The sequence below is a fragment of the Monodon monoceros genome, unplaced genomic scaffold, assembly GCF_005190385.1.
Source record: "Monodon monoceros isolate NGI ecotype Baffin Bay Population unplaced genomic scaffold, NGI_Narwhal_1 Super_Scaffold_18, whole genome shotgun sequence".
Classification (NCBI taxonomy): Eukaryota; Metazoa; Chordata; class Mammalia; order Artiodactyla; family Monodontidae; genus Monodon; species Monodon monoceros.
Window position 1 is genome coordinate 105,753,804 of NW_021703774.1, and position 14,172 is coordinate 105,767,975.

The following is a 14,172-nucleotide window of genomic DNA, read 5'->3' on the forward strand; positions in this document are numbered from 1 at the left end:
CATCTATAATTGTTTCTTTTTTGCTCTTTCAATCTTTAATCTCTCTGGCTCACATTTTATTACCTTGGTTGTTATTTTTAATGTCTTATAACTCTTCTTTGAGATCTCATTTTGTAGAAAAATAGCATCTTGAAATTTTTTGAATCTATAGTGAACTATATGAATTTTTTCTCTGTTGCATGGAGTGATTCCTCTTCTGGTAAACAGTTTTCATCTACTTTTAATTTACGTTTCTGTCCTCACACTTTCCCCTCCCCTCAATACGCATAGGTCCCTTGCTGGTTTCTTTCTGGTTATTACTCATTTTTAAAATAAAGACAACTCTATCTGGGTCACTATTTGCTTCAGAATTGTATAGGGAGAGGCAAAGGGAAGTAGTGGTACACAACATCAAATTTAAGTTGCTATCTTCAACACCGTCTTTCCATATTTATTTTGTCCTCTATCCAGAAACATATCTCCTCTCATTTTCATGTACGTGAAGCCCTCTATATTGCTCTGAGAAGTGATATGATGATTTATGCTCTTGTCTTCTACCCCCTCTCACAACCAGAAATCTCCTGAAGTTAGGAGATTTGTTGCAGATCATGAAAATGGGTTCTTCCTCTTCAGCTCTACTTTCCTTACTCCTGGTTGTTTGAACTGGGTCTTCACAGGGTCATGAATTATATGTCCTGTGGCTTTCCCATTTCCTTAAACTTTACTATTGTTATTAAAGGATTGTTGGTATGAACTTTCTGGACTGATATACTTTTAGATATCTGTAGCCTGTCCAAGCTTTGACGTCTGAAGAGGTTTTTTGTTTGTTTTTTGTTTTTGGTCACCTCTCAGCATCTTTCCTTACTCCAAACTGTCTCAATATTTGGAAGAGAATTTTCATATTTTTGGTTTGTGGTTTTGGTCTTTTCCTTGTTTCATCAGAGGTGTTTTCTTCTTTTGGTGTTTTTTGTTGTTTTCAGTGGTTTTGAGGGAAGGAGGGTTCTCATTCTCCTATCTTTTATATAAATTCTCTAGTGATCGATTTAAAATATAAATTAGATCATGTCATTTATCTGCTTAAACTCTTCAGTGACTGAAGAGTAAAGCAGTTAGAATAAACTAAAAACTCTTTATCATGACCCATGCAGTCATATATCATCTGGCCCCTGCTTTCCTCTGCAACCTCATTTTGTTCCACTTTTGCTTAATCGCACCATTGGGTTTCTTTTATCTCCTTGATAAGACTGTAATTTTTCTTTGTTTTGTTTTATTTTACTCATGCCCTAATTCATTTTATTCCTATTTTCTGGAATTTTATTTTCTCCTCTTTCGTTACTCCTCTTCATTTTTTAGATATAACTTAGCACTTCCTCAGAGAAGCCTTCTCTGATACCACAATATAAATTATGTACACTGTTGATCTCTCTCGGTTGCTTGTTCTTTTCTTCATATCACTAAATAAAATGTATATTATGTGTTTATTTATTAATGGGTGTTTTTCTTTATCTCACTGCCACCTCCAGGAGGGTTTGATGTTTACTAATGTTTATTGAGTGAGTGAATGAATGAATGAGTGAATGAATTATAGAGAGAACTTTAGATGTAGGACTTCCAAGATTAATTGACCAGATATTACTATCTCTTAGAAGGACTGAATACATTTGCCTTAGTATATATATTACCCTAGTAATAATAGTATTATAACTAACATTAATTGAGTACTGCCTGTGCCCTAGCCATACCTTTTAAAAAATTGCTCTATAGTTTATTGGTTAAGTACTGTATATCAGACATAGTTACAGGTATTTTATATATTACAATATCTTTAATGCTTACAATAACACTGAAAAATAAATTTTTTATCATCAGTATTATAAAGATGAGGAAACTAAGGCTTAGATAGAGTAATTGACTTGTCTAGGGTCATTCAGCAAGTAAACGATTGAAGCATGATTTGAATCTAGATTGGATGATTGCCATACCATTGCTCTTTTAATTGAATTATACTTTCTCTTAATAACCAATAACCTGAAAGTTAAAGTGCCTTTTTTAGTACTTTATCGAAAATAATTCATAAAAAACATCATATAAAATTACTTCTCTGGTTTCTAGAAAATGCCTATTAATAACCTGTTCTCAAAGATACGGAAATGCAAAATTGTGAAGACAAGTTAAAATTGAGTTTTATTTATTGCTCATTAAACAATTCAAATATTTCAGTCACAACATAAAATATAGTCTTTTCTCCTTAGTATCTAACATTAACTGTAATATTAACTTCTTTTTCAGTGTGAATGTAGTAGTGTTTTCTTATGTCACAAAGTAGCGTGACAGGGCAATAAACCAAACTAGATATTTTGTTTTAATTTTGCATTTAGTTTTTATTTTTAGTTCTTATTTTGGGGGACTTCAAATCATCAGCTGGTAAGTTCTGATGATAACAGCAGAACCAGAAATAATTTGAAAAGAATTTTAATTTTTTTGAAAATAAGTGAAAGTCAGTTTTTGATGGAAGCTAGTGATATAATAATGATGCAGAATATTTGAATGGCTCAGGAGGGAGAACAGAAATATTACTCTTCTGTGGTTGAATAGGAATATTCCTTTTCTCTTAATATTAGAGAATACATGAAAGGTTTTTATTAAGGAGTAGGAGAAGGAAAAAAATTAAAAGGAAAATGGACAGTTTGAAATATAAAGAGCATTAGAAAACTGCAAAATGACTGTAGCATTAATAAAGGAGAAAGTTTCAAAGATAAAAATGTTACATAAAAATGAGGATCAGTAGACCATGCTACTTGTTAATGGTAGGGCTAATATCTTAACCTTGATATGTCTCATTTCAAAACTTGTAGTATTTTTACTGCAGTAATGAATGAATGTTTGTAAAATGGAATGTGCGTATGCTCTGTAGACATCAAGAATAATGCCATGTCAGCAGAGTGCACAGTAACAATGAAATTAATGGACAGATGAATGAATGAATATGTATTAACCGTATCCCAAATGAACACTTATTCTTCTACAGTTGATTGTTAAAGCAAAAAAAGACGACATAAGGCATAATATGAGGAAACAAAGTAGTATTTCCTATTTCTTATTTGATATATTTAATAAGTGACATTTAAAGAACTCAGAATACTTTAAAAATTGACCTGTTTTTGCTTTCATATTTTGTTTTTACAAACCATTTAACTCTTATTAGTGACCTCCTGGTATGCTGCATTTTGTGTAAGGCAGATTTATTACTGAATATACTAGAAGGATCTCATTGTAACAGTTTAACGCATTACACAGATCCTTTGTATAAGCCTTTTAAAAGAACATAAAATGGTTAGTGCTTTACTTTTTCAAGGCAAGTCTTCTGTTGAAATGTGTTTGAAAAAACCTGTAGTTGTTGGTCTCTAAACGCTAAATTGAATTCCTCCTTCAGTAGTAAAAGTAAATTTAGGTAAAAAACTACCCACAAAACTACTAGTTATGGTCCCTGTGAAAACCAGATACAGTGGCCATAACCATAAGTCATAGACTTCCTGCTGCCATATCTAGCCAGATTAAAGAGGACGTCTTGAGTTTCAGCTCTCACCCCTGCTGATTAGGGTGAGGGGTTTCATGTTGTTTGAAAATCATCAGTTGGTAACTAGGGATGGAAAAGGACCCCTGGACTGAGACTCTTAGCAAGACTTGTGAGAGAGGATGCATCTGTTATCATGCCTAATATCTCAGCATTTGTTTTCCAAGGGTCCTTCTGGCCCAGCAGGTATCCCAGGTCCATCAGGAAAGAGAGGTCCACGGGTAAGTAGATGGCCTCCGTTTCTCACTTGCTGTTAGAACTGGTAGCTTTCCAGTATGTTTTTTCCTAGTATTGTACAGTATGTACTTCCCTTGGAAATCTGCCCTGGATTGGCAAAGGTAGGAAATTAGCCCTACCTTTGCCAATTCAAGAGAAGCCTGGGAATACGTGCCAGCTGTTTATTCGAGTATGAACACCCAGCCCCAAAGCATTCTCTGTGAGCACGCTCAAGAAAGATAATCAAATTTGTAGATTAGTGACTGTTTGAGTGCTATTTGTAACATTATTCTTAGTTATAAAGTGATCTCATCTGCAGTTGATAGTCCAAGGTGGGGTTCATTTACTTTGGGAAATGAAAAAGAGTGGGCGGCCTTAAAATAGTACATTCCTGGATTATATAATGGAAAATATTGGAGCTATAAAGTAAAAGAGTAATTGTTCTGAGGAAAAAAAGCTGCCTTAAGGATAAGCAGTAGTTTCTCACATTACACAGGTCCAACAAAAGATTTATTGCTGTGTTAGAATTAGTTTCTTTCCAACCTCAAAAAAAAAAAAAAAAAAGAATGGACTTCTACTAGCAGAAATTCTTCAAAGAGCTAGAAAAAGAATTGTGATTGTGTGTTATAAAGACAAATGCAAATGCCATAAATGATCCACTTTCTTTACTGATTTTTATTTATCACATAAACAATATAATGAAAAATCACCCTAAAATGTTACTCTAAATGGTCCCGTTCACATCAAGATCTTGTCCATATGAGGCTGAAGATGATTACTCACTCCCTTGTAGCTGTTTGACATTTTTTTCTTTATACTTGATGACCTACCACATTCCTCCCAGAGTGTCTTCTAAACTTGCCCCCTCTCTTCCAGCCAGCAGACCATTTCTGTCCTCCTACTTTTCTGTCAGGAGACCCTGGATCCTACTTCCCTGAGGGACTGAGTTCACCTTTACACTAATTGCATTCCCTCTCCACCATTAAGGCTGTTCTTCTCCCACAGCATGACCTTTTTCTCTCCTTAGATTCTATCTTATTTGGCAACAACCAGCAAGTCATCTTTTTTAAAAATCCCAAACTTTCATTGATGCTAATTTTTCCTAAAGTTATTGTCCTTGCTCACTCTTGCACTACTGAGCTTTGTGAAATAATCCTTTATACCCATTGCACCCACATCTACATCAAAAACTCATTTGTTAATCCTTATAAATTTTTCCATCTGCTTTATTGAAATTTGTTTTTGAAGACTACATGAATGAGATGTCATGAAATCTAATTTTTGCCCTTAGTTTTCATCTTGCTAGATATACCTTCAGTGTTTGCATTGCCAGCACCCCTCTCCTTTCTGAAACATAATGCTCTATTAGTTCAGAAGTGAAAAGACAGATAAATAGATAATTAATAACTATTTATGTGTCAAGATGGAGGTGTAGCTGAAGAGCGCAGGGGTGTGGTACTAAGCCCAAATGAGTATAGGAGGCCTGGAAACCTGGAAGACCTTCTGGAGATGAATCTTAGTCTTCTACTTGCTGGTTGTGTGAACCTAAGGTTCCCCATTTATAAATGGGAGTAAATAACCACCTTGCAGGATTGTTATAAGGATTAGTAATTAAGAAGTAAAGCATTAGCACAGTTACTTGCACAATAGTAGGTATTTAGTAAATAGAAGCAGTTATTGAATTCAAATTGACAAATATTCCTTTTTCTTTTTTGGCCTCCCTTGTGTGGCTTTTGGGATCTTTATTCCCTGACCAGAGATTGAACCCAGGATATGGCAGTGAAAGCACCTAGTCCTAACCACTGAACCACCAGGGAACTCTCCAAATTGACAAATATTCATTGAGAGGTTGCTATGTGCTAAGTACTACGCTGGTAATATTAAAAACAGACTCTTGGGCTTCCCCGGTGGCACAGTGGTTGAGAGTGCGTCTGCCGATGCAGGGGACACGGGTTCGTGCCCTGGTCTGCGAAGATCCCACAGGCCGCGGAGCGGCTGGGCCCGTGATCCATGGCTGCTGAGCCTGCGAAAAACAGACTCTTTTCAAAGAATTTATAATTCTGAAACTAAACATATGTCATAAGGAAGTTAAAATAGCAATAAAATATTTAAATGACAGAAATATCCCAAGGCAATATACAACTAATTGCAAATAAATTTTACACGCCCCAATTTCTGTGGAAATGAGTAAGAAAGAGAAATCCCTTCATGCTGGTGTAGCCAGGATTTTAAAAATGAGGTGGTATCTCAGTTGATGCTTGAACGTGATTTGGGCAGGTGTAGGGGGGGCAAGGTTAAATGAGGTAAGTCTTTAAGGTACGCATGATAGCATAAACAAAAACCCAAGTGCAGAAAGGGTTACCATATGTTGAGAGGAGAGTAACTAAACAATTGCACTTTGTTATTTTTAGGCTTCTTACTCTGCACAACTTTTAGAAGTAGCACTAAGCAATGTGGCTAGAGATAGGGGTGGTAAATAAAGGACGTAAACACCTCAAGGACAGTGTTTTGAAGCAGAAACAGAAACCACAGTTCTGCTCTATAATTAGTCTTCTCCAAGACTGAAATATCCAAGATCTCAGAAGAGATAAAGAACTTTGTAAAATAATATATCCATTTTAATGAATTACATAATATTTATTTGAATGTTATAATAACCACTGTCTGTTATTTGTATCTAGATCTGTGCTAAGAATGATCTTTCTTTTTTTTTTTTCCACTATTTGCAGGGCATACCAGGGCCACATGGAAATCCTGGGTTACCTGGATTACCAGGTCCAAAGGTGAGTGATTATTAGTGAGTATCGTAAAGAAGATCTTTAACCTTTAAAAGCCAACCTTGGGATATTGAGGATCTCTGTCATTTCCAGAGCATGATTCTTCAGCAAGATGGTCTTAGCCTGGCAGAGAGCCAAGCTCCTCTGAGAGCCCGCCACACTTGGATTTATATATAGCTAGTGGTAAAGGCAAGCACAGCCCTGCTTTGGTATTCCAAAGTCTTTATTGTCAAAATATGATGGCAATATATGGAAACCCCTGAAATATACAGATTGGGATTTGAGTAATTTACCTTAAATCAAGGCTATTTTAATGTATAGATAAGTACTGAGGAAATAAAATATCATTCATTTCCCTGTTCCACACTTACCTAATATTTTTACCTGAAAAAGATCTGTGAGGATAATGCTTATAGGATACTCATATTTTTATGAGAACAATTAACCTGAAAGCCTGTGTATATATATATATATATATATATATATATATATATATGAGCATACATTGTTGTGTAGTGGTAGCATGGTAGATAATAGTGTGATAGATAGTAGTATGAGTATAGTAAAAATGGATGGAAGAATATATACCAGGCTGGTTACCTTGAGAGCAGATATGGAATTGGAAAGATAATTAAATTTATATATATGCGTTAAGCATTAGGGTTTTGGTTTCCAGTAACATCATGAATATTTTAGGGTCATTAATAACCACTCTGCTTATTAATTATCTCACTCAAAAGTAACCATATAGATGTTACCATATAGATATAGGTTAAGATAGGATAGAGCTTAAGAACACAGGTTTTGGAGTCTTAACTGATTGGGGTTCAGGTTTTAGCCCTCTTGATTTGTATGACTAGAAGAAAATTACTTGCTTAGCGGCTTTAAGCTTCACTTTCTTCTTCTCCAAAATAGGAAAAATCATAGTATGTCCTCAGAGGGCTGGAGTGAAGGCTAAATAAATTGTGAGTAAAGCCCTTAACAGTGTTAACATGTCATAAGTAGTATCATTATTATTAATACGTAATAATGATCACAGATATTTTAAATCTAAATTTTCCAAAGTTTCTCATCACTGTCAGCAATTTTTTGAGTTTAATAAAGTATCTCAGAGAGAAGAAAGACTTAACTAAAGTCTGGATGTGTAACAGTGAGAAAAATGACAAATGCCTTCTAAAGAAATTAGAAGTTTGTTCTTAAATTTGTGATTCCCTAGCCTTCACGCTTTTTGGGGGACTTTCAGGATATTTAGTGAAAGGCTAATGTAGTTGTAAAGACCCAGCTCGTGTTTTTCCACAGAGCTGAAGTTCTAGGGGGCTTGCCGTCCTGCTAACACCCTGATCTCCACAACAAGAAGGAAGACAGAATGGGGGAGGGGGGGTTCCACATGGTTTGTGTTGTCCTCCCCCTTCCGCTACCTTAGCCAGTAGCAAACAGATACTTGAAACAAAAAAGATAGAGAATAGGGTGAGGAGAGATGAAGGTAGAGATAGTGGAAAGCCTTTGATTTAATTGACTTCTTAAAATGTGTGTACTTATTCAGGAGAAAATACTTGAGAAAATGATGAACTTTGTAACAAAAAATTTTCATTGTCCAAAGATTAAAAACAGGATATTTTTTCAGTGTTGACTGGTATGAATATGTGTCTTTGGTAAAATGAACTAGGAGAGATGAAATCTTAATCTCAAGATTTCTCTTTAATATTATATTTAGTAGTGTGAGTATAATTTTGACTATAACTATTTACCAATAACATATTTTTATGAACCCATATATTAGGGATTTTAAAACCTCCACTTTTAATTTGCAAGCAACTAACTGAACCTCTTGGGAACTTAGTTGTATAGACCTGAATATTAGCCTTTAATTCATATTTAATTTGATAATTTGATAACCATGTTCAAAATAGCCAAGACTGACTATGATTTGTTTTAACTGCACATATTTGTGGAGGACGTTAGATTGTGACAGGTGTTAAAAATCACCACTGTGTCTTAAATGAATCAAGTAAAGCTTGTAGCATGTGGTTTGTGAAACCAATTTTCCAAGATATTTAATATGCACTTTAAAGTAATCGGGATTAATAGAACATTCAAGGCTTATACTTTATAATCCTCTTATAGTATTTATTCAAGACAGTGCAATAAAAATGCAAATTTCATTCTCTCAACAATAAATTTTGACATATAATCACAGGATTTATTTTTCTTCAGAGAACAAACATCCCTTTTAGATTAAGGGATTTTAGAGTATAAAGACATTTTCAGCATTTTTCTCTTTTCAGTTATTGTTTAGCAAGAATAACATAGAATTATTGGCCTCTAAGGAAATTGTATAAAGATTCATCTTGTCGCTTGGACAAGAAATGATCTGTCCATTTCAAAAGGGGTTACCTGAACCTATGAAAAGACCAAATTAAGGCAATTGCAAGTTTAGAAAGGTTTAACTGAAATGGAAAATACAATGCATTATGGAACCTTTATACAGTCATATTTGGATTAAGGTGCTTTATAAAAATTGTTAGAACTGATACCAGGGTTCTTGGCCTTCCCTAATCAATAGAAATTGCTAGTTCCTTATATGGGGTGAGGGTAGGGGTGTGTCCAAGGGTCGGGCCAGAGGGGTGGCTTAGGTGTTTTGCCCACCCCTTTGGTTGTGTTGAGTTCAGGGGGCATGAGCAGTACCTGGATTTTGCTCCCAGCTCTTCAAAAGTGGCAGTTGGGGTATTTTTTTGGTCTTTTTGTATCTTTTATCCATAATTTGTCCCAACTGCACATGCACACAGTTATTTTTAGTCCCTGATAGTGTCTTTGTTGCTTGAGGAGAGGTTTGTCCAGGTGCAGGCATTGCAGCACTGCAGCAAAGAGTCCCAGGTCCCAGCCTGTCTCAGAACCAAAAGGTATACCTTATATAAGTTAATGGCATGAAGCACGTAAAACACCTGGTAGAATACTTGTGTGTAGTTGACACTTAAGAAAACATTATTGCCCTTTTCTGGAGGAGCTACTTATAAGGTAACTAGGCTATTTAGCAATGAAACTTTTACTGAAAGTATCACATTTATTATTTGTTAAGTAAAAAAAAAAAGTCTTGTGGCTCTTATGAATGAAAATACCTTAATATAGTAAAGAAATATGTTCTATTTATAAGACTATTTAAAAGTTTATAAGAATAAAGCTTATTTTGCTAACATACTCTTGATTGATGCAAAAATTAATTTATTTTCTGTTATGCTCTTACAATTAAGTTAGTATTTATCATAAAGGACAAAAAGTGTAAACTGATCTTTGGTAGTTCTCAACTCTGTTCGAGCAAAATGAGTTTTCACACATCTGTTCGTCTTCCTTAGTAGATTCTGAGTTACTTGAATGCAGTGGCCAGATCTTACTCATCTTTGCCTTTGTGTCCAGCCCAGTGCCCAGCATGTGTTGGGCACTCAATAAATGTTAAACTGAAACAATAAGCAGACTTAACATTAGAAACAAGGCACTGGCATCATAAGGGAATGAGAACTAGCAGTTATTAAGCATATAATTATTTTATGTATGCCATCTCATTCAGTTCCACTTCAGTTAAGAGTACTGTTCAGAGCAGGCTTTATTACCTACAGAAGAAAACATATTCAGAGAGGTAAGTACTTAACCAAGGTAACACTGTAACTGGCATCAGAATTAGATCTGTTTTACTCTTTCCCTTGCACCAATTTGTCTCTACTAACATAGTGAGTTCATTTATGAAACAGCACCTTAAAGAGGAAGGGTTTGGGTAGGGTAATAACCTAATGTAATTAAAGACTTTCTGAATTCATTTAGTAATAGTAACAAAATACGTCCATTCCAAGGTTCTAGCTTATCCTTTGATACTGATAATAACATATAAAGTCCATAAAGAGTGAAACTGAACTCTAGCCTCTCAGAACTGTGTTGTTAAATTGTTAAATAGTAGAAGAATAAAATGCCACACAAAAATTTAGTGGGTAATATAGCATTTTTCAGCATTATTAAGACTAATTGATTTAAAACAAAGACTATTGAGTTCTTTAGCTGAAATCATTAGTTGAAATCAGTAGACTAAGGGTAGAAATATTGTCTTCATAAAAAAAAACAACACAAGGAAGTGAATTCTGTTTCTCTATTTGCTAGAAAGAATGACTTTTTTCTTGCCACCAAATGCCTTCTGGGTCCACAGTTCATCATATTTACTTATTTAATATGAACTTTATTCGCAGGGTACTGGACATTTTTTATTACTATTAGTTAACACCTGATCAATTATGCAGTAGATCTTTGGACATGAGTCCAAATGCAGAATCTAGATCTTTGGCCTACCCTAGCCTACACTTATAATTCTAGTCCAGGCAAACTATTTGCGTCCAGATAGTTCGTTTCCCAAAAGCGCTTCTTAAAGGCAGCTTAAAACCTTCCCATGGACATTCATAGCTTATATTACTTTAGTCAGGTTCAATAGCTCCATCAAATTTAATCCAGTTAAATGAAAACATCTAACCTTAATAAGCTGCGATAACAATGTCCCATTAGTAATATTAAATGAGATGTTATCAATAATGTTAAATATTGAATTTCCAAGGAATATATCTTTGTGCTGTTTTATTCCTGGTTTTGACCCTCTGCTACCATGTCTCCATCGTTATTTCTCTAAACTGAAAGTCCCATTTTCCTTGTGTGTGAATTAAATAAATGTGTTGAGTATAGATGCTGACCCATTCTAAGAATTTTTTACTGAGTCAGATTGCTATGAAAAATTTTCAGTCCAACATTCTGAAAATGTAAAGTATGATAAAATGGTGAAAACTGAGGTGCTCCTATTAGTCTACGCAATGTAGGGACCTTTTTGTAAAGGGCCAGACAAATATGACAAATATATTAAAATTTTTTCCTTCTAGCTATCAAAATCTGTTGGGTTCATGTTAGAAGGATTCAGGAGCCAATTTAAAAAGGCTTCCACTAGCCAAAGATTGGTATAATTTGAGCATCATTAAGGATAATAACTGTAGTGGATTGAATCATAACAAATATCTCTAAATCCATGAGTTATAATGTAGTTAAAAACAGACAAACCCTCATTGGTCACCTTTAGAGGATGCTGGGGAATTACATCTATGAGATTGTCAAATTCTCTGACACCAATTGAATATTCAACAATTCAATTCAGTTCTGACACTACCCCAATTTACTGTCAGACTCCACAGATTTAAGGGCTCAGTCCCACAAGACTCGCCACACTTGAGATGCCAGCAACAGATGTGTTGCCCAGGCTACTCACACTTCTGCCTGGCTGACTTACATGTTCAGGGATTCCCATAATCTCTTCCTCTCTCCCAGGTTTGATTTTTTGCTAGAACAGCTCACAGAACTCAGGAAAACACTTTAATTAGGTTTACCAATTTATTATTAAAAAAATACAACTCAAGTAGCTAAATGGTAGAGATGCATAGGGCAAAATGTGGAGGGTGGGAACCTGGAGCTTCCATGCCCTCCCCAGGTGTGTCATCTTCCCAGCACATCAGTGTGTTCACCTACTGGAAGCTCTTGGAATGTCTTTGTTCAAGAGTTTTTTTTTGTTTGTTTGTTTTTACATCTTTATTGGAGTATAATTTCTTTACAGTGGTGTGTTAGATTCTGCTTTATAACAAAGTGAATCAGTTATACATACACATATGTTCCCATATCTCTTCCCTCTTGCATCTCCCTCCCTCCCACCCTCCCCATCCCACCCCTCTAGGTGGTCACAAAGCACCCAGCTGATCTCCCTGTGCTATGCGGCTGCCTCCCACTAGCTATCTATTTTACATTTGGTAGTGTATACATGTCCATGCCACTCTCTCACCCCATCACAGCTCACCCCTCCCCCTCCCCATATCCTCAAGTCCATTCTCTAGTAGGTCTGTGTCTTTATTCCCGTCTTACCCCTAGGTTCTTCATGACTTTTTTTTTTTCTTAGATTCCATGTATATGTGTTAGTATACGGTATTTGTCTTTCTCTTTCTCACTTACTTCATTCTGTATGACAGACTCTAGGTCCATCCACCTCACTACAAATAACTCAATTTCGTTTCTTTTTATGGCTGAGTAATATTCCATTGTATATATGTGCCACATCTTCTTTATCCATTCATCCGATGATGGACACTTAGGTTGTTTCCATCTCCTGGCTATTGTAAATAGAGCTGCAATGAACATTTTGGTACATGACTCTTTTTGAATTATGGTTTTCTCAGGGTATATGCCCAGTAGTGGGATTGCTGGGTCATATGGTAGTTCTATTTGTAGTTTTTTAAGGAACCTCCATACTGTTCTCCATAGTGGCTGTATCAATTCACATTCCCACCAGCAGTGCAAGAGTGTTCCCTTTTCTCCACACCCTCTCCAGCATTTATTCTTTCTAGATTTTTTGATGATGGCCATTCTGACTGGTGTGAGATGATATCTCATTGCAGTTTTGATTTGCATTTCTCTAATGATTAATGATGTTGAGCATTCTTTCATGTGTTTGTTGGCAGTCTGTATATCTTCTTTGGAGAAATGTCCACCCCCTCCTCTCCCTGGAGGTGGGGGAGGGAATGGGGCTAAATTCCTACGCTCCAATCACTTGTTAGCCTTTCCAGTGACTCATCCCCATCCTGAAGCTCTCTAGCTCCCTCTCTCGAGTCACCTCATTAGCATAAGATCAGATGTTGTCGAAAAGGGCTTGTTATGAATAACAAAAGACACTCCTGTGACTCAGGAAATTCCAAGGGTTTTAGGAGCTCTGTGCTAGGAACCAGGGACAAAGACCAAATGTATATTTTTATTATACCACAGTGTCATTATTTTGAAAAATGGTAAATAGAAGAAAAACAAAGGGAAAGAATAAATTTTTTCTTAAGAAATTGCCTTGCTTTTCTTACAGAATTGAACCTTAGTGCAACCAAATAGTTGACAAAGGGAAGTTTCCCTTTACAGAAAAAGCTAGTAAATGAAGAAAGAATGCTAGAGTTAAAAATCACCGTTTTTGCAATCCTGATGAAGAAGAGGTTGAAAACAATAGAAACAACTCAGGAAGACCAAAGGCCTTGAGGCAGGAGACTGCTTGGCAGTCTTTGAGGAATATCTGAATGAGATAAGTGGTAGGAGATAGATCAGAGACATAGCAGGAGCCAGATTATGTTGAATCTTGTAGGTAAGGATTTTGGTTTGGATTTTACTCTGTGTTAGATATTTATTGGAGAGTTCTAAGTAGAAAGATGATACCATGCAATTTATGTTGTAGGAGGATGGTTCCGGCTATCACAGAGAATAGATTGGGGTAGGGGAAGGGTAGAAATAGGGGCACCAGTTTGGAGACTTCTTCACTGGTCTACCCAAGCTCATGCCATGGGTGAGGATGGCATGGACTAGAGTCTTAACAATGGAGATGGTGTAAAGCGGTCAAACTCTAGATGTATTTTGAGGTACAGTTAACATAATTGCTGATGAGTCACTTATATGGTGTGAGAGAGGAGTCAAAGGTAATCTAAGGCTTAAGCAGTGGAACAGCTGGTATTGTGGGAGCTGCCATCTACTGGAATGAGGAGGAACATGATTTCAGGTTTTTACTTGTTTTGTTTTTGCCTGGGAGGAAATCAA

At 35.8% G+C, this 14,172-nt stretch overlaps 1 protein-coding gene across 7 annotated transcripts in view; it reads left to right on the forward strand.

The window, feature by feature from the left end:
* Positions 1–14,172, forward strand: part of COL24A1 (collagen type XXIV alpha 1 chain) — a 425,611-nt gene that overhangs the window by 60,249 nt on the left and 351,190 nt on the right. For all 7 annotated transcript variants that reach the window (XM_029227745.1, XM_029227744.1, XM_029227743.1 and 4 more), the window contains 2 exons: positions 3,721–3,774; positions 6,499–6,552. In XM_029227745.1, the coding sequence (XP_029083578.1) occupies positions 3,721–3,774; positions 6,499–6,552 (108 nt within the window). The remainder of the gene's footprint in view (positions 1–3,720; positions 3,775–6,498; positions 6,553–14,172) is intronic.